At 41.3% G+C, this 21,839-nt stretch overlaps 1 protein-coding gene across 1 annotated transcript in view; it reads right to left on the bottom strand.

The window, feature by feature from the left end:
• Positions 1 to 5,506, bottom strand: part of CNKSR3 (CNKSR family member 3) — a 51,976-nt gene extending 46,470 nt beyond the window's left edge. The window contains exon 1 of the mRNA XM_082302653.1: positions 5,373 to 5,506. Within this exon, the coding sequence (XP_082158779.1) occupies positions 5,373 to 5,424 (52 nt within the window). The 5' untranslated portion in view covers positions 5,425 to 5,506. The remainder of the gene's footprint in view (positions 1 to 5,372) is intronic.
• Positions 5,507 to 21,839: the final 16,333 nt, after the last annotated feature.

Genomic DNA, 21,839 nt, shown 5'->3' with positions numbered 1-21,839 from the left:
TACATTCTATAAAGTTGCAATCAACTTCCCACTAATGCCTGCTGTGATTTTAGCTATTAAAATGCTGCTTTTCCAGACATTATGCTGACAGCATTCAACTTTTAGACTTTCTGATGTTTGGTTATAGTAGTTTGAACAGCAACTTAATGGCAAATAAACAGAGCTGACTGTGAATATGAAAAGATCAAGGGGAAAAAAAATCACAACCCAAAAGCAGCTCAAGAAAGTGCAACACAGCAAACAACCATGAAAACTTGATCTAAACACATGAACACAGAGGCCACCTTTGATTTATTTTTCCATATGCATTCACTCATCTTAGCAACAATGCATGAATAATTTTAAGACTGCAGCAGTACAAACTTGTTGTGCAAGTTTTTACTTCTCTGCAGCCCACAAATAAATATAAATAGACGTATTTAGTATATTCTACCTTTTGCTAGTAAAACATTATGGGCAAGCTCAGCTCTGCAAAGAGAAGTTTCAATACCATTTTCTGATCTATTTAACAAATACTATTACAGAGTATTTTTTAGGTAACCAAGTAAACATTAGGAAAGAGGAAAGGGATTCTTCTGTATCCCAGTTATGGGCAGCTCTCCCTGCTATTCCTCACTAAAAGTAAAATATTCTTCTTGTCTTACAAAATAACCAGGGGTTTCTTAGTATTAGATTTTCCCAAACAATTTGAACACAACAGCATTCACTTGAGAGTGTCTAACATGGAAAGCTAAAAAATAACTCCAGTGCTAAGCATCACCCATATTTGTTTCTAAAACCCAGCTCTGGTTTGCAGCTCCCAGCACACACAATTAACAAGACTGACCTTGTTGAAATCTCCCTGGGTAAGCAAGATAGCTCTAAAAAAAGAACACCAGGCCCTCACAATTAATTGCTAACTATTAATAAATTAGCATATTTCTCCCTCTTCTCCCAGACATATCTATAAATGTAGTTGCCCAACAGCTTTACCAGGAATGGAAATCTGAGTACTTCATGACATAACAGATGGAAGAATAAGTAATGTCCATGAACTACTGAGAAAGGGAATAACTGAACCTAGAGTGCAATAATGAGCCCAAAGCAGATGCGTGATCCCCAGCTGAGTCTACAGCTCCAGCGACAAAGGCCAGACTGCAATGGAGCCTCAAACAGAGGCTGCTAACTAACCACAAGCATGGCAAACTGTCCTTTACCGTGTAAAATTTGGTTCAAAGTCACAACTCACATAAGTATGTGAAGCCTGGGGAAAGGGGGAAGAGACAGATCAGGCTGTCAGGCAAACAAAGAGGAGGCACACAGATGTTCTCCAAGACGACAGTGACATTTCTCACACAGGAGCTCTATGCCAAACGCTGCTTTCTTCTTCCTCACATCTTTTGAGGAATGACCTTAGCTGAGGGGTTTCCAGCAACCAGGGGCTTCTGAGACCAGAAAAAGTTTCACCATAACATCAAATCACTCTGTCTCCTTCAAATTGTTGTTATGCCAGTAAAATAAAGTCAGTTTTATATAGTGTATTGCAGATGTGCTACAACTTCCATGGCCACTCACCTGCCCTGCAACAACCTGAATAACTCTAGGAATACCTCCTGAGGAACTCTGGAGAAATTCAAGCACACAAGAGAGCGCTGTAATATACAGGTGAGGACTTTGAGCCCCTGAGCATCTTACACTGCACAAAAGCAAGATCACAGGTCAACTACAACACTATCCAGATGTTAGGCTGTACCAAACAAGGATCAACTCAAAACAACCCAGAAAAACAAACCCCAAACACATCTTCTCAGCCTAGTTAGGAAACAGTGCAGACAATATTGTTCAAAGAGCATAAACTCCACGCCAGCCCAGCCACAAGTAAACCAACACAGCATCCTAGGCAAATACATACCTTTTCGTGATTGAATATGGCCCCCAAATACTACCCAAATTCATTGCGCTGTAAGAGAAACCTAAAACTACACCATCACTTCTTCCAGACAGAAATAGGGGTGGTGCTTATTAAAAAAAAAAAAAATACAGATTGTTTTCAAACAGTGATGCTGTAGCTAAAAAGTCATCCTATCCTTGGTCAAAGCTTGAGAAATGCTTTATGTACACAGAAAATTGCTAGCAATAAAGGCACAAGTCTTCCTCTGCAGCTTCAGTTTAACTAGACCAGCTCTTATTAGCTGCATAGCCAACTATTGACAGTACAGTGCCCTGTGCCAGAAAAAACACACTTGTTCACAAAAAATAGCAGCATTCTAGTCTGAATTAGCAAGAGAAGACAAGCAACTGTGTTTTGTATCAGCTGCTGTTGGTAACAATGAACAGAGCACTTTTTATTTAAAACCTGACTACAAATATCTAAAAATATTTATGTTCAGCTTACTACTTCTTGATAGGTTCTATTCTAAATTCTAGATAAATGCTTTTTACAGCATTTACCAAGGACAGAACAACTCAATCACAGAGCAAAACTCTTCAGAACTAGAGTTACCTTGTTAAAAAAAGTTACTTAAAAGCAACTCAAAAAAAAAAAAAAAAGTAAGTTGACCAAGAGTAAATAAGCTGTCCAGCAGTGGTCATACTGCCCACTTTGGGATTTTGCTTTTAAGGGTTTCATGGAAAAGGGGATGTTTCCACGATTCCTTTTGATCTGGAAAAGTTATTTTAAAAACTTTAATTTATCAAAGTTTGATTGTAAAAAATTTGGAAGGGGGCGAGAGAAAAGGAAATGTTCCTGGACAAATATTCTGTTTCACATTGAACATTAAAATGGACTGAATCAGACCTCTTATGGCCACCATCCTCTACATTTTGCCAAGACATTTTTATTGTTGTATGATAAGTAAGAATCATCATCTGCAAAACCAATCTCCCCACTGAGAGCTGGCATCTCCCAGCAGTTTTTTACGTCATGCTCCTAAAATACATCTCCATGGCACCACAGCACTAACTACTGGCAGCAGATATCACCAGCCTAATAATTTTCCTAAGAGTTCAACCAGTTCAGTAAAGATCGTGGCATCACTTCTCACAGAAGGCACGTGTAAGAAAACAAATAGCATAAGCTCCCCTCCAATCACTTGTTTCATAAAACTAATCTTGATAATTAAATGTAATCATAAGGTAAAATAAATTGATCTTGGTCAAACATGAAACCCCGTGGTTGCGAACTACACAGTAAATAACTATTTCAGACTGAAAATAAACTATGAAACATGGTGCTAATAAGGCTGTTAGCTAGCTATTAAAGTGTCTATTTTCATGTGCAGAGATGAAAGTATAACCATAAAGAAAAATTTTCCACATGTCATTTCTTTATTATGGTCTTGTCAGGCAGGGAGTGGCATAAAATGACTCTGTGTACTAAAGAAGTTGAACGCTTACCTAGAAACTGAAAAACAACAGCACAAACAAAAGTCACCAGCAGTCTTTAATTTATTCCTTTACATTTCAAAGTACACGTGTTTGCATTAGTCAGAAGATCCATCTCCCAACTACAGCCAGCCCTTAAATTATTCTGCATAACACTAATTGAGGGTCCAGCTGAAGAGTTGCCTGTTCAAGGAACCTGCAAGTAAAATAAATTAGGCAAGAAAGGAAGCCAAGCATGCTTAAGAATAATAAAGGCTTTTAAAGTGATTAGCAGGTTTACTCTTTAATCTGGCAAGGTAACAAACTTTCAGCACCCAACAGAAAAAAACACAATGAGGGAAAAGTTTTATACAAGTATTCCACATGCCAAAGCAAAAGGCTTATTTCATTGGAACAATGCACTCCTGTTTAAACCAATACCAAGCATAAAAAAGGAGAGATCTTTCTGTGGAAGTTATTTATATGTTAACGCATAACTGCACAGCACGTTTGTGTGGAATCCTCTCCTCACAAAGGCTGCTTGGACAGTCCCTCACTGGCACCGGCCCCTTCACACACATGCTCACGCTCAGGAGGGCTGGGAGTATCCATCTCTCGCTGTCTGAAAACACGAGTCTGCTTTCCAAATTTGCCTCAGTTTTGAGCCGCGCTCTTGCCAAGTGCTGACCGCAGGCACGCAGTCCAGTGAGCATCATGGTCCTGAGACACGGCGGTAATGGCTGCTGGGAGCGAACGCCGCTTCTAATCCGGGCAAACTTTCACCTCTCAGAACATTCCTAACTTCTCATCAACTTAAACTCCAGCTAAGCCTGTGAAAGCACTTTATGTAACCAAAGAGGATCACACTAAAACGTAATGCTACAAGAGAAAAAAAAAAAAAAGAGACGTACGCTCCAGAAGTCATAAATCCCTCACCTAACTCATAGCTCTACTTCCCTTTTGATTCATTCCCTGAAGAGCGGGAACTGCGACATCAACGCCCCGGTCGGCATTCGGAAAGCACTCGCAGGGTCCAAGCGGAGCATGATAAGGCGGGGTTGAACCTGCCCTCAGAAAAAGCCCCGGTAACACCCAGCGCTGCCGAAACGCCGGCGGCAGGAGCGGGGCGCCCGCAGCCCATCCCGCCCCCCAGAGACCCCCGGGGCCGGGCGCAGGAGCAGGCGGGCTTCGCACAGCGGTCCCGCCGAGGCTTTCGCTGCTATGTTAGCACTGCGAACAAACCTCGAAGCAGGGGAGGATGTTTTAGTAAGCGGGAGAGGGAGAGACACAAGCACACACCTGGGAGATGAGAGGTGGGAGGGATGGATGGATGGACAGACTGGCGGACGAAGGGGCCGCTATTCACATCTCCGAGAGGGAGCACAGCGCTTCAGTCCCATCACCGCTAAACAGGATTAAGACTTCTTGCTTACTTGAGCTAGTTTAAAAACTTCTTGCTTAACTTACAAACCTGAAGTTTTTCCGAACCGTGAATGGATTTCGCTTGAGAAGCTGAAAGTTAACTTTCATAGGACTTTTCCGACCTAAACGACTCCGTGGTTTCACGATCCTACCTGCCTGAAAGAGCATGGTAACCCCCCTCTACATGCAAGCAGGCTGGCCAGGACGAACACAGCGAGAAGGGGACCGAGCCATGGGTAGAGACCGCAGTGTGTATATATATATATATATACACGTACCTCGAGTCAGCCAGTCTCGCTACAAAACTTTCCCTTTCCCCATGACAAAGCAAAAAAAAAAAAAAAAAAGCAAAAAAAAAAAAAAAGCAGAACAAAACCAAATCAAAAATGCCGCACGCACAAGCAGGCACGGAGCGCCGGCAGGAGGGCGCGGGAAGCCGCCAGCTCCGGAGCACCACGCCGGGGAGCCCCGGGGCTCGGCCGGGGCTGGCGCTGGCAAAGGCCGCGCTCCCCCGCCGCCCACGCAGCCGCCCCGCCGGGCAGAGGAGCCGCGGCGGCAGCGGGGCACCCGCAGTGCGCCGCCGGAAAGTTCCCCCGGCTCCCTCTTACCCTTAGTCCAATCCACCACTTGCTTCGGGCTCCACCTGGTCACCGGCTCCATGGCGAGTCCAAGCCCGCCGGCACCAGCCCCCGCGACAGACCGCAGCTCCTCCGGCCGCGGACTCGCCCCCTCTCACGCTCCCATCCCGGCAGCGCCGCTCCGGGCCGCCCCCTCCCCGACCCGGCTCCTCCCGCCGGCCACGGCCGGGCCCGCCCCGCTGCCGCTCCGCCCCCAGGTGCCGTGTCCCGCCCAGCCCGGGCCGGCCTCGTGCTTGGGAAAATGCCGAGAAGAAGGTTCCTAGGGTTCGCGCTCCGACAGGTCCGGAGAGACGGCGATTCGGGAGTCGCCCGCCATCCTTCCGCGGCAGCGGCGGGCGGCCCGTGGGGTGGAGCGGCCAGGCGCTGCACCCCGCTTCGGTGGTGGCTCAGTGTGAGTCACAGCCTTGGGGCAATTTTAGCAGCAGCTGCAGAGTGCCCTGAACCACGCTTGTCCCCGTATTGGCATTTGGGGTTTTTATTGCTGAATCCCTCACTTGAAAGCGTCCTTGGGTGTGGAGGCCGTTTCACCAGAGGAGTTTACTTTTGTTTTGCTGCCTTCTCTTGGGAGTTGCATTAAGCCATCAGCTGCACCTCAGACTCCCTTTCCTCAAGAGAAATGTGTCACTTGTGTCCTGGCTGCTTCCCGAAGCCCGTGTAAGCCCAACTGAGTGTCAGCCTCTTCTCAGAGGTTAAAGGCTGACCTCCAGAACTGTGTGCCCAGCACACCGGCCTCTGCCATTCCCTATCACTGAGCACCTCAGCCTTGCAAACACTTTTCCATGCAGCAAAGAAACACGAAGAAAGCAGAGGTTTTATTGTGTCTATCACAATACTGTCTGGTTCAGCAGCAAATTCCAGCCTGAAGCCCTTTTGTGGCATGCACAGAGGTCCCACTGCTCCTCTTCCTCAAAGAGAAAGAGCAGAATAAACTCTGCTGTGAAAATAAGACTGTGAAATTTTAACTTGGCAATGTTAGAGTGGGTAAGCAGCTGGGATTTGAGACTGTCCAGTATCCCACTGTTTTAATCGTCTCCCATCTCTACCCATCTGTTATCCCCAGTCATGCAGCTGAAATGTAAGCTCTCTGGGACAGGGGTTATCAGGTCCATGCGTGGCTGTGCAGCGCCCAGCTGTGCAGTGCCCAGTTTTCCCACTGCAGCACAAACAGCTGCCTTCTGGCATGCGCTGATGCAGACCCCTGTTGGAGTCAGGAAGAGTTTTAGTTCTAGTTCTAGTTTGGGGAGCCACTAGTTTAAAAAAAACGGGGTGTGCATGTATACCTAAAAAGTATAATTTCTTCTTTCTTTTTTTGTTACATAGTGGCTGAAGGTACATTTTTAGTTCTTTATTACATGGCAAACTCATTCTAGCTGATTTATTTATTTGCTTTCTAGTTTGTGAAATACGAAGGTTATCAGTTAACCTCTCTGCCTATTTGGAAGATTAAAATGCAGTTCCTCACAGCTTTAATATTGGTGCAACAACCAAAAGTTCCCTGATTCCCCATTGAAGCATGTGCCATTCATGCTGAGAAAACAACAAAACAGCAGCTCTCCCCCTTCGCAGAGGCCCGAGTAAACAGATGGGCCTTGCTATGTGCCCTGCTAATGGTTTCACATGGGGTAATGTAACAGTGCTTCTGTTTTAACAACACAGATGCTTCCCTCGGTTGCCGGCAGGATAGCAAATGTCTCTGGCCGTTGGTGTTTGGAACACTCATCTGCTGTCATCCTTCTCTGTCACACGTCTTGGGCCAGTGTCTCTGCCTGCTTTGGGTCAGATGAGCACTATACTTTGTGGGTCAGGCATGCAGAGGTAGTCACTTGCTAGCAGACTGCCAATCCAACAAATCCATTATTAGTAGTCAGTTAACACTGTCCACGTCATTAATTGTTGTCTTCCCTGATGGGGGAGATGTTCAGATTTTTGCCAGGAGAAAAAAGGAGGCGAATGGGACTTCATGCTTCTCAGTTTCCAGATAGGTGTTTATTAATTCTTATCTAAGGAGTACAAGCCACTGGCATGGCTTAGACATAGCACAGAGCACAGAATGCAGCAAGAAGACAACTTATCAAGATCTCACAGCCTTTTTAAAGGTAAATTACCCAATGAAAGCTTAAAATGCAAGATATTTTCACTTTTTAACCGATGCCCAACAAGTTCCTAAATCCCGTAGACAGGAACTGCGGAATTCTGTATCCAATCATCCCAAACCACTATTGCTGCAAAGTATGGAGTTAGTGAAGAAGGAGAAAGAAGCTTTTAACTACAACTTATCCTCCATTTTGAGGTTTTCTACTTCTATCTATTTACTATGCAAATAGACCTAAAAACTCTAAATTTTTCACCCTGTGATAATCTCACATAGTATTCTATCACCTAATTCACACCATTGTAGATGCAAATTCTTCCCAGAGGCTAGGCAAATTTTCCCATGGACAAAGGTCAAAACCAGTACTGTCCAGGGGGGTAAAACCTTTCAAAACAGGCAGAGAAATATTCTCTGCCTTCTGGGTTCCCATGGTTAGTATTTTTTGTAATTTTCAAAGTGACAAATCTATTCATTTATATTTTAAGCAGGACAACATTGCAGTGCCTCTCTGTTCTTTTATTACATGATGCCCCCCAACATAAACTGCTTTACAGCCTGCTCTGGACAAATGAAATGGGGCTGACAGGGAAAGGTAGTGTGTCTCCTGTTTCTCAAAAGGATCCTAGCCTGTGCTACTCTTTTCAAGCCCAGATTGCAGCTGCTTTTGAGTTGATCTTTCTCATGATTGCATCACCTTAATCTGATCTTTATTTGAGATGAGATTAACTAGTAGTCAACTGGCATGATGCAATTAGAAGTTCTGTTTATAAAATATTTTTGTTAAAAAAATACTCATTGCCAAAAGAAATAATAATAATTTTTAAAAACCCGAACTCTGTCTGATTTCTAGCAATGCCAGATTAAAAAATGGCGTAAGTCCTTTGCATGTCTTCAGATGCTCTGTAGGTTAGTTTATGAGATTTTAGCCAGTATCAGCTATTAGGAAAGGTATCCATTCCTTTTCTCTGCTTGCAGCCTTGCATGGAGTTCATTGCTCTGCCAAGGACCCAGCTACCAGCTCTCCAGAAGTGCACGGTTTTTCTTTTGTTACCATTTTCCAGTGGTAAAAGTGATCTGATTTGAGAAGACAATTTGGACCAATTGTTTGCTGATTCCCTGTTTTGTTTGTCCTTTTTGCTTCCTCTTGCAGGCCAGGTTTTCAAAGGGCTCTCAGGCTAGTTTGCCTAACAACACAGAGCTCAGTATGGACCATGATCTTGGTTTCACAGTCTAAAACACAGCAATATGCACCCTCCCATCACCCCAGAGGAGAGACAAAAGAATCTTTTGTCTAAACCCACAGCCACACCCCTGTCAAGATGGCAGAAGAAGCTACACAGTGTTTGTCACCTTCAGGCTTCTGTCCTGACAGCTGATCAGCAAAAGGAGGGCAGATGACTCTCTGTAACAGAAAGTCTATGGGAATAAATTACCCTTTCAAGAAAAAAAAAAAAGTGTATTTGGATAATTGGAAAAGCTTAGCATCATTTCATCATCTATATTGGCTGTACTCTGGCCTAACAGTGCATTTATCATTTTATCTAAGCACCATCTTGTTGACCCTGCCTCTAAGGCCATAGTTTTCCGTACCAAATCTGTGAGCTACCAGGTTACCTGCCTGGACCTGATTTTTTTGTGACATATAGATAGTCACATGCTTGACAAAGTAACCAAATCGACAACAAGGATGGCATCCAAGTTTTTAACTAGCATGAGGGTGAGAGGCAATAGATGATCTAGCACAAGAACCTGCTGGTACAGAGAAAACACACCAAAATTCCATGAACAGTTGAGAGTTAAGTGAGTTTGGACCAGGCTATCTCTTCACATTACATTGCTGCTTTTGTCCCCTGGCTGCTGTATCTCAGTCTGTTGCCAGACTTGCTGCCACTCACCAGAGCTATGCCTCAAGCCCCTTGGTGTTGTGCAGATTTGCACAGACAGCAGCAGCCCCTTTCTCTAAAAGAGGTAACTGCTGCTACTCATCTCTAGAGGGATGAATAAACAACTGTTTAGCCAAAAGTCACATACCAAGTTAAAAAAGTGTGGGTTTTGTTCAGGGCCACAAGAAGCTAATTTTCAATTAACTTGAAAAAATTTTTAGGGGCGTCAGCATATTGCAGTTTGTATTTTTGAGTGGAAGGGATGTTTATTAGCATTGTCTAAGAAAGTTTTACATTACATTACATTTTAATTACATTATTCATGAAAGTCTCAAGATTTATTTATTTAATATTCATAGCTGAAAGGTGTGAAAATTGACAAATTTAAAGTATCCAGAACAAAAGCCTGTATATGGGTAGAAAATCCACTCTTTGCCTCTATTGATAATCCACAGATGAGCAATTAGGTGACCATCCCTGACCTTTTGTTAGTCATAGTGCTTCAGAGACCACCTCAACTACTGCCACTACAAAAAAAAAAAAAAACAAAAACCAAAAAAAACCCCCACCAAAACAAAACAAAAAAAAATTAGTATTTACATTTTCAGGCATTACCTTAATCACACACAGAGGCCACAGAAGTCAGTAGGACTTCTTTGCTCAACAGCAAGAAAATCTTACCCTACATACCTGGAACGGAGAACTTCCCGGTAAGGTCAGTGAGTATTAAAGTTCTTTCGGAAATTGCAACAGGTAACTTAACTGAGTCAGAGTGAGTCAAGTGCAGAACTGGGTTTGGTTCTATAAGCATGTAATTAAAAAAAACTCACACTATGGGAAACTGTTGTTGCACAAGAATCAACATCCTATTTCTCACTTTGATAGCAGTACTATTAGTGATGGGTCTCTTCTATACGTGACAGTGTGGGAGATCTTGGTGTAGCCTGATGAGAGAAATAGGCCTGCCTAGTGATATTTTGAATACAAGGTTATGGTTGGTTTATCAGTAACCAAAGTAGGTTAGGAAGACCTATATATATGGCTGTATTTGTAATCTCTCTATCAGATTTATTGTAGATTTTTTTTCCCCCATAGTAGGGTTCCTGCACTACTTATTTCCTAAGGGTCGGAGTTTGAATCCTGTATTTGGATTGTGCTTGTTACCTTCCATTCAGCTTTAAAACAACCTACACAAAGCTCCTGGTTGGGTGAAAGCTGCCACTGCCTGCTGCTATAGTTGTATATACATGTCTACATATAAACATATGTGTATGTATACGTACACTGATGACTCTGCACGAAACTGACACAGGCCATAAGGAGAAAGGTCTTCTCCTGAAATTTTTCCTCAGAGCAAAATCCTATAAACTCTGTTGAGTATATTTTTTTCCTTCAAGAATGAAGATATGGGACTTGAATTGCCATATGTTGGCATTTTTAATCCCCTAGGTGGTTTTATTAAGTGGATCTCAAATCCCTGGATAGAAATCATTTCCTCCAATGCACCTTGTGCTAAGGTAGCATGTTTAAGAAGAGGATCACAAACCTGCTTTGCAAAATATAAATGTATTAAACATGTATTTCATAATTAATAGAAATTAGGTTATACATTTATTTTGGTCTACCTCAGGTCCCTTTACCTGGCTATGAAACTACCTAACTCTCAGGTAAACAAAGCGCAAAAGAGATTTGTGTAAAATTACAAAACTCACCAGTATCAACATATAAAGTGAAACTTAAAGTCCAATGACAGCATTTTTGTATAGAAAAATAAAAAAAATTATTTTATCTGGTCTTCATTTCCCTGCCCAAAAGGCACAGAAGAGGAAGGATTTGATTTGAACATACTTCGTCAGTGAGTTTGATCAGCTGCAGAAGATTGATGTTCCCAAATGGAAAACAAACAACTTCTGGAAATTTAGCACTAGCAAGGAGACATTTATGCTGCTACAGCAGGAAAACCACTTTGCCAACTTACCAGAAGCAGTGTCTGCCCCACCAGCTGTGGATGTTTGTCCAGCAGTCATTAATCACAGGCACGCAGAGGCAGAGTGGGACCCAATCCTGCCTGGTGCCTGGAGGGGTGGAGGGAGCGAGGTGTGGCGCAGTGCAGGTGAAGCAGACATGGAATGGCTGAGTTCCTGGCTCTGGACCAGAGGAGGGGGCTGAGGTACCATTTGGCTCCCTTCAGGCACCACACTGCTCAGAGCTGAGGAAGTGTGGGGAACAAGGGTGGAATGGGCAGGTGGTGCAGGAGGAAGAGGGGTGCTGGAGCAGATGGGATGTCTCCACCACCCCTGAAGCCACACACAGGTGGTGGAAACCTCCTCCTGCTAAGGGGGTACCTGTGGGCCCAGGCAGAGAAGGCCATCTCTCATATATCAGTGGTACTGTCTGCACAGCCTGTGCCATATTTGCCTGGAAACTTGCTCAAAATAAGGTTTTAGGAGATAGGAATTTACAGAAGGAAAACAAGAGTTACTCCTACACGAAGCATGCTGATAGTCCTTTGTATATTGTATTTGAAGACCCTTATTCAAGAAGACTATGTTCTGCCTAAATCACACTAACACTTCCTCCCCCTCTTACTTAAATCTTCAGACATCAGAAAACAACAGCCAAAGGGATTTAAAGCCTGGCTGGCTGAATGTGCACATGCAACAGTAGAACCATGAGCTAGAAACATTTCTTTTAAAAAGCTATCTGACCTTGACAAGAAACGTTTTGCTCACTTTTGCAGTCTTCTTGCTCCTCCTTTTTAGAGCATATTAGATATACAAGTATTTTAATTCACCCATTTTTCTTAATAGCCTCAATTTATCTGCAGACTCTGAAATGTAAGAAAGGCACATTAACTCTACCTGCTAGAGCTTTATTTGCAAACAGAAGTTAGGGTTTTTTAAGACAAAAAGAGTAATAGGAATTCAAACAATTCATTTGACTATCTGCTTAGCTTTAAGAGTAATACCTAAAATCTGAGAAGAATATTTGATTTTTAAAATTTCTTTTTCTCTAGTTGTCATATATTTAAAGCTTTTAAGTAGAATTGGCAGCAGTATCACAACTGTTTTTTGTAGAAAATCCACCTAATCAGGAATGAAAATCCCCAGTAACTTAAGCAACAGTTTCTCTAGAAAGCTAGAAAGCCAACTGTTATTGTAGTATCTTCTATAGAATTCTCAAATCTTCAGATCTTCAAATATGCTGCAAACATTAATGAGCAGCCTCTCAAAATACCTGTGGTCTTGTGGTTAAGCCAGCCCAACACAGTTTCAAAAGAAAGAGGTTCAAAGCCTTGCTCTGTCACAGCCCAGTTCCTGCAAGAAGAAGATTGATCCTGAAATGCTTTAGGATTAGGCATGAGAGTAATTCTGTTCAATTCATTGTGAAGAATGTGCCTAAATGTTTTCAGATTAAGGGGATTTAAGGATACCTTTGGGTTCAAAGTCCAAACAACCATCCTGCAGCTGCTAATAGCCTCACCCCTGACTGTACATTGGAGCACCTGAGGAGCTTCCAAAAATAATTACCTGTACTCCCTTGCAGAGGGAGGATCTGTGGCAGAGGGTCTGCTCGAAGAAACAGAGCAGGGGTAGGAGGAAAAGCAATAATATCATAAAACACAATTTTTGAACTACTGCCACAGCTGTCTTGTCACACATCTGCCCAGGCCCTGGGTCCAGGCTTGGCTCTACAGAGCAGTGACTATTTTTCGACCAAGGGCTCTTCTGGGTTCAGGTGCTAACTTAGCTCCCTTTCCTGTGGCACATGGGGATCCTGAAATAACAGGCATATTCGGAGTAGGTCTGATCAAACCTGTTGGGTGAAAACACTGGGGCTTCATTCACCACCTGGGTGAGCTACAGCCTCAGGGGCATCTCAGTTCAGCTCCCCGCTCTGCCCCACGGGATTTCCATTTGCTTCCCGGGGCCGTGTACAGCTATAGGTTTCACTCCCCAGTTCAGCCCTAGCAATATTTCTTAACAGACTTGCTCAACTAGTTCTTCCAAAGCTTTTTAGATTTTGTGGTTTATACCGTTTATGTGGCCAGCCTTCCTCACGTGTTGTGTGTGCAATCTGAGGAGAAAGCACACACCTCTGTGGCCCTTGCCCTGACAGCAAGTGCTGTTGGTACTGGAGAAGTTCCGCTATTATGAAACACAGCTTGAAAATAAAATGGTAAATCACTCTCAACAATTTGCTTGGAAAATTACAGCTTTTTTATCATCATTGCTGAGAAGTGTATACCTGTCATTCTTTTCTTTGAGGAGCAACATTGAAATATTTCCTGTACATTCATCACAAGCTTTTTCCTTTAATAAATTACTACATTATACATACTGCTCCCTTAGACTGTATATTACTCTTGCTTCTGTAAAGAGTTGACTAATTGGTTGTGTTGATCCTGGGATGCAAAATGAAGCCCCAGGGAAGAGAAGCTCTGAGGAATGGAGAGGAAAAAGTGGTCATTTAATCCTCTGAAAAATACGGCTTTGCAGAGACCAAAGACTAGGTCTGTCCTTTGAATCAATGACTGCTCTGAGAGTAATAAAAGTCGCAAACAAATGTTGCACCACAAGTGTTGGAAGACCTTATAAATCATATGAGAAAGGTTAAAACAATTATCTGATGTACAATAGTCCTTTTTGAAACATGCTGCTCTTCAAAAACAGGTTTACAGCCTCCCTTCTGGACAATAATTTTCATAGCAGAAGTCTGGCAGAAAGCTTTAGAAACTGCATTCAGTACGTATTCTTTGTCTCCACTGCATGGATAATTATGTTTCCTTTCCCCCCACTTTCAAGACTTTTTCTTCAAAATTTGATAATTTAATTAGAAAGTGTAGCAACAGTCAAGAAGTTCATCAGACTGGAATACCAAGTTTCTGCAATAATCATGCTTTTAGTAAAAGAGCACTTTGGTCACCTCTTCCTCAATAACAGCATCCTAAACATGAAGCAGGAAAATTTGAGAAAGGTTAAAAAAAAAATCCCAGGGCATAGAAGGACCTGAATGTATAAAAAACAAAAAACCAGTCATGTAAACAGCTTTAAAACAGCAGATTGAGTGGACAGAAATGAGGCCAATACATCAAATATACACTGTTGTTGATGCCTGAGGCCACAAAATTACTTGGAGTCTTTGGCTTTTTGTGTGTACAAGATGACGGCAGAAACCAGACAATGGACTGATGTTTGTTCTTCAAACCCAGCCACCAGATGAGTGGAGCTGTTGTTTTTAAATATTTAGTGTTTCATTGGAAGCCTGGCACCTCTCACATGCTCCTTGAAAGAGAAACAGCAGTATAAGGATCTGGTGGGAATTCAAAATCCTCACTTGGCTCTCAATTATCCATCCCCACCACACAGACAGAGATATATTTGCTACATACTTGTTTGGGGCCTACTTTTTTTTAATTGTGATTTTGGTTTAGTTTATGAAACTATCCATTTTTCATGGTCATGGGAAGATGAAGAGACCAAAGCTCTAACTGAGCAGAGCACAGAAAGGTGTGGTGTGCTGAGCACATCAGCAGCAGTGGCCTTTGGCACAGGCTTGCATCAAAGCTCTTTTCACTACACAGACTGGCCAAAGCACAGCAGCTCTGCTACGTACAGACAATTATTTGTAAGGACCTCTGCTTATGTTTTGCCAGAATGATGAACCCTTACAAGAAAGCAGAAGAGAATTGGCCCAGCCACTGGGAAATGCTTGTTTTAATACCAAATCCCATGTGAGCATCTGAACATCAGTATTCAGAAGAAGTCCAAGAGGAAGACAGATCTAACTTATGGTCAGCCTTTCTTCATGGCTTCCCTCCCTTTCTGAAGTCAAGGGGAGAGATCACCAGATTGCAAATGTGCTCTGTTGAGAAGGGAGTGGAATGAATTCCTCCTCCACTGGTTTATATGTGAAGTTCCTGTCAACCATTAGCAAGATTTATTAACTTAAGACCTTCCAGTGTTCTTGAAATACTTGTCTTTAATTTACAACTTGATTTGGGACATTTTCTGATGGTTTCAAGGGAGGACTAAAGAGATTTTGATAAAAATTTGTGGAAGAAGAAAGAGAAGCCAGTGTTCCTGTAAGCCCTTTTGTTGTTTATTTTGCCCTCCGTGGTTGAAAACAGAAAAAGTGGGCAGAAATCTCCAAGGTGAACACCTTCAGGTCCCATGGGACCAAAGCAGATGCAATTTTAGCCATGACCAAAAAAAGATGCTGCAAGACTTAAACAACAGAAGTGGAAAGGGCACGTTTCCATGCGGGATTCCCATCAGCTGTCTGGGGTAGATTCCAGCTGTGAAAGCCATAGGAGCAGCTTCTCCACTCACTGACCCCTTTTGTGGTCAGGATTTGCCCTATAAAGCCCTAATTGACACTAACATGAATGGATTCTTAGTTCACTGCCTAGAGCAGGTTTATATGAAGCCTGCCTCCTTTGGATCCCAGGCAATTTCCTCTGCAGTGTTTGCGTCAAAACGCGAACCTCTTCTCAAAAAGGCCAACATGTATGCTGCACATGAAAGCAATCAACAGAAACCTTTCTCCCTGTGAAAGTGGGGAAGAGCTAGGCAGCCCTGTGCATCCTTTGTGTTCTGAAAGGAGCCAAATTCAATGGAAAAATAAAATACGTATCCCAAAGGCTTCGTGACTCCCTTTGCATTCAGTGTTACTGTACTGAAAAAGTCTTTCACATAGCAGTATTTTACTATCTTTTGGCAAAATTCTAGCTTTATCGTGACCAATTGCTCTGGTTTTATTGCACTATTATATGTTTGGTATCTCAATCTGTAGTTAAGGCTGCTGAATGTTTTTGAACAAAATAGGTTTAGAACTGGATTACTTGCCTGGTGAGGCTTGAGTCTTTTTCTACCTCTGTGTGTAACCATCTACTAATAGACAGAGTTTCACAGTACTGTATATTTGACTGTTTATGACTATACCCTCTGTTTATTGTCAGTTAAATCACGGATTTTTCCCACTGGTTTTCTTGTTTTGAAGACCTATGCTATAAAAAAAAAGAAAAATAAAGAAAACAAGAAAACTAAGTGTGATCCAGACACAAATCTGCCAGTTTTACTGAAGCTGCTGATCCAACAAGGTCTTTCAGCATTTGCAAATTTGGGGGCATGACAGATGGAGCTATTTTTGAAACAGTACCACTAGTCATATGTTTAAAACTGCACTTGTGTTTAAGTGCTTTGTGGAATCAAACTTTAATTCTCTGGGTTAAACTGAGATGACTCATTTAAGGGAAAATATCATGTGAAAAAATATTGCCACTTCCTGGTAAGTCATCAAATAGCTGCTTTTGTTAAAATTCCAAAGACTGCAAGTTCTTCCTCTATGTGTTGTCTTCACTGCTGCTTCAATGTGAAGGTAAAGTCTTTAGCCATTAAGCAGCTGGCACAACTTGTGTGAACAATTCTTAGCACTGCATTTGAGAACATTTACAAAAATTTGTAGGGCTCAAGTGGACATTTTACTCTTAGTATTTATTTTTCTATACAAAATATTTCAGAAACATAAACAGGTAAGGCATTCTCAGCTCTTTGTCATTCCACATGCTTTTTCCATGAATGCCATTTACAACAGGTAGCTCTTCCAAACACTGTAGCTGCAGGAACAAAAAGTGCAGGTGAACAACATCAATAATAACAATAAAAAGCAAACAGACAAAAAACCCAAACCAAACCAAAGAAAAACCTCCCTGTTTAAGTAATACTGTCTTCCTCTGCCAAGTAAACAAAAGTTTCTAATGACTGCATTTTGGGGCTATTTTTCACAAATCTTTCTTAGAAAACTCCAAAAGTACAGGAACATGTTCATGAGATAGTGATATTTCAATTTATACTTTTTTTTTTTAATGGCAGCAGAATAATAGCATTTTCTTCTTTTTTTTTTCCCTACCATCTTTCTTAGCATTTTTCTTTTACCTTTTAATATTGTGCTTCAGAAGATTTGCTTACACATGAAGGTATGAAGTCTTTAAGATATTTGGAACCTTTGAATGACTTCTTATTGACATCTTTAACTGTTCAATCCAACAGAAATAAGATGAAATCTGCTGAAACTCAGATGAATCTCACCCTGGATATATACCACTATATTAAATTTTCCCATAGTCCATTAAAACATCCAGTGTTCTTGTTCTTATACAGGCAGCTTTGAGATATCACATGTGTGGTTTATGGCAACTTCTGTGCAGACTCTTCTGGGTATACAGACCTGGGTATAGAGACCCTTGTAAAAACCCTAAGCAACCACTGTTTCTAAGGATTGCTGGTCTTATTTGGATCCTTTTAAGTTAACTAATCCACATTTGGTGCAAATCTCAGACGTCCTGTATTGGTCTTGTTGTTTGCTGAAGTCTGCTGAAACTTAGTCAAAGTTGTAAATAGTGATTATTAATAATGATATTTGCTGTCACAATTTGTGGCAATGTGTCCATCATTTTTTCAAATGCTGAAGTAAGGATATTTCATAGTAGCCTCTGTTGACACAAAATAATGTTTTGTATAGAAAATTAGTGATCTTTCACTGATTTCAATGTAAATAAAATTAGATTCAGCACTTTGGACTTCAAGAGATAGTTATAGACAAATAACCAATTTATGAATTTAATTAAATGGAGCCTCTGAATATTTTGGGAATCTTTAGCTACCATTGGTTAAGTATCCTTGTGGATTTCCCACCTATTTATCTTCCCCATTTACCTCCTCAGTCTTCTGATAACTGGCCAATAGCTGATATTAAGAGCTTCCAAATCTACTGAGATTTTGGGTTCACTTTGCCTGTGATATATTGCTTTTGTGGTTTTAACTGTGCTACAGAATTTGCTTAAAACAGGAGGCTGCAATAATTACCACAGTCTTCTTTGTGGCTTCAGCAGTGACGTGGCAGATCTTTTTAGGACTTTTATACAAGTGACAGCATCTCTATCCAGACAGTTCTTGTGCAATCCTGATATGTTCAACTTATTCAAAAGACTGTAAAGGATTGATCTGTTTTTATTTGTCTAGGTATCTGGCTATTTACACACTTCTGAGGAGGAAAAAGAAAGAACTTGAGGCAGCAAAGTGCTTCAATGAACCAGTCAGAGCAGGCAGTATATATTCAATCTGTACTCAGCTCTGAGAAGTTGAATGAATTTAGATTAATATTTAAAATATTTTCTCCATAGATGTTAAAAATCCATTAAACTTGACTTATTCCTCTTCCTTCAGTATGACCCACGATTCCTTAAGCCCTTTACTTTTGAAACCCGCAGCTTGAAAATATTTTAACACCATAACAGTTCCTGATTTTTCTGGACAGGTCTTGTGTTTATTCCATGGAGCTGTGTGCCAGTGGCGTACTTGGGCTGATACAGACAACAGCCTAAGGTTCACCAGTGCCTCAAGGAGCTCATCTTCTAACCAGACCAAGATAACCCCAAACTGTAAGAACCTGCCTGGCATTGCAGGGGAGAAGTCAGGTTTTCCTGACTGTGGAGGTGCCCAAAGAAGGCAGGATTGTTCTGTTTAGGTTAGTAGTACACTGGAGCTGGTACTGATCTTGCAACATTTATGTGCTTTGGAGAAGGAAGTAAAGGCTTGAGGGATGAGCAATCATGGCAGGAGGGTGTTCTGGCTGCCAGAGACACCAGGATAGAGGAATGGAGAAACTCTAGTGAAGAGACATGCGAGGCCCAACATATCAAATAGTAAAAAAGCAAAGCATGTAAATAAAACCAGAAATACTGCAGAGTAAGCTAATAATATCTAGCAGGGCAACTGGGCACTCAGCCTGCAATGCCTATTTTTTGACAATGTAAACTTTCGTGTCTCCCAGTAGCCACCCTTTCATCCAGATCCCAAGGAAAGAGACAATGTAAAAGTTAGTCCCCAGAAAGAGTCATGCATATGAGTCATGCATATGAGGAGTGAGCAAGACAGCCATTTGGATTACATCCCATAATTCTGAAAATGCGTGGAAAAAAATAATTTTACAGGGAAATAAAGGACATCAGAGAAATCAAAAGGAGAATTTGCTTTTTGATCAAGCAGGTAATAGAAATAAAGTGTTTTTCATGATCTTTGGCCATTTGTCTATGTAAATTTTTTTCTAAAAGTTCATTTTCTCATCCTGGGCTCAGCAATCCAGTGAAATATGGTTATCTTTGCCAGTTGATGTAAGACAGAATGTAGTTCAAGTTTAAATAGAAAGATAATGGCTTTTATGCATTTTTTTCCTCAAAATGTTTCAGTAGTGTTGACATAGATCAAAAATCTGTGCTGCCAGATAAACACAAGGAATTCCTTGTGCTAGTGGAAACAGAGTGGGAAAATTCTTGTACAACAAGTTGAGATGGACATCTGTATCACGTGTATATTGGCAGGGAAGAAAGAAGATTCATATATATCTCAATGCCACAAGTATTTAGTAAAGTGAAAAGAGGATTCTAGTTCATTGGTTTAATTGTGATATTACAAACATGAGGATCATCTGCTGAAACCAATCCTTTTAGCAGAGCATCAACTTTATTTTTATCACTAGAAGATATTTCAAAAGCATTACTGCAAAAGGCACTTTGAGGTCTCACTGACGTCAGCGAAAGTCTGGTTTCCAAAGGAAAGGGAAAATACAATGATGACATTATGAGGCAAAGATAAGCAGGAGGAATATGTTCCTTTCACTGAATTACATCATGATAATACATTTTGATTTGTCCGTGCATAAACTTTCATCTGAGGAGTTCAAGGAAGTTCACAAATATCTGAGTGGTAAAAGGAATATGTTCCTTTCACTGCATTACATCATAATACTGTATTTTGACTTGTTTGTCCTTGCACAGACTTTCATCCAAGGAGTTCAAGGAAGTTCACAAATGACTAAGTGAGTCTCAGAGAATACAGAAAGTGATAAACACTGACTGATTTATACACAATCATTCAAAAATCAATAGCAGAGAGAGGGCAGAGCTCACACTTTCTGACTGCAGCAACAGTCACGCTACTGATTCATGAGCACACTGAGATTATGCCTGGCTTGAGCATCAAGGTTCATTTTGACCATCTGTGCACTACTCAGGTGCTCAAAGCAGAGAAAATACCTAAGCACATTTCTGAATCATGATCTAACTCTGTTTGCTAGGGAACTTGGTGAACCTTGTACTACAATGGACTTCTCCACCCATTCAGTCAGCAAACAAAAAAGCTTCAGTCTCTGGCCTCATCCAAACACAGTCATGACTACGAGAGACCAAAGAAGACAAATCATCTTTATTTCACTAGAGTGGCCACCATCTACTGATGACTGTAGGTAAAATGGTTTAAGTTAGGACATTGAAATTCATCTCAGCCCTATCTGAAGCCGTGTTTATCTGTGCAGACTGGGACAGCCAAGGCTCAAGCACTCAGTCAGCACAGCAACTCAGCAGCACATTACACGATCTCCAGTAGAGAGGTGCAGTGGACAGCTGGTGGGGGGACACAGAAGGGGAAACAGATTCATTCAGTGCAAGGCATTGGTCAAAATCTCAAGTGAAGACTGGAAACTTGGAAACTAGTCATAGCATCAGTCCCAGAAGTGCCTGACAAGGTGTTCTATAGGTTTCATACTGTTAAAAAAAATCAATAAATGATCAGCTAAACAGTGTTCCAGATTTCTAGCATCCTATACAACTGTCTCGTTTTAAACTTCAGTGTAAACTGCTCAGTTTTTTTCTGTTTTTACCAAAATAATATTTGAACAGTGATGTATGCCACATAGTTCATGTAAATCAAAGAGACTAGTTGGTAGTTGGTAGTGGGTAGTTGGTAGCTAGTCTTATAACTCTGTACTGACATGTGATTTATTTCCTTTGTAACCAAGTGCAGTGTCTGATCAGAAAGTTTCTGAATTTCCATCATCTGTCTCCCTCGTGGTATTTTCTAGTGGCTGGTATTACAGTTGAGTTCATTTATAGAAAATATCCTCAATAGGGGCACAAATTTTCCTCTACTGTACTAAATAACTTTACACCTTGATAAGACATTTATAACAAAGAGTTGAATGTTCAAAAGTACTTAGTTGTCTTAGCCTATGTTTTATTTTCAACCAGCTGCCAAAAATCAATAGGCTTTTGGTTGGTTTCTCTTGGGTTGTTTTTCAGCAACATGTGGAGTAAATTGAAGCAAGTCTCTGATGGTGTGACCTTACAACACTACACTATAATACTAATAAAATACACTTTAAAAAACAATTTGTGTTTTCTTAAACACTGCATGCTTACAAGAACAAGCTAATTTTGTGAAGGCAAAGCAGGGGTTTGCATGTCATAGAAGACTTATTTTAACTTACTCAGTTACATGGATCATTTTGCACCCCTTTCTATCAATAAGTTATTGAAAAATATCACCAGACAATTTGCTCCAGATTTGTAAGCCCTGGGGAACTAGATTTCAAGGGAAAAAAAAGATAACGAAAGTAATGTTACAG

This window comes from Coloeus monedula (assembly GCF_965178545.1).
Source record: "Coloeus monedula genome assembly, chromosome: 2".
In the NCBI taxonomy this organism is placed as follows: Eukaryota; Metazoa; Chordata; class Aves; order Passeriformes; family Corvidae; genus Coloeus; species Coloeus monedula.
This window is presented reverse-complemented; position numbering and strand designations above follow the sequence as displayed.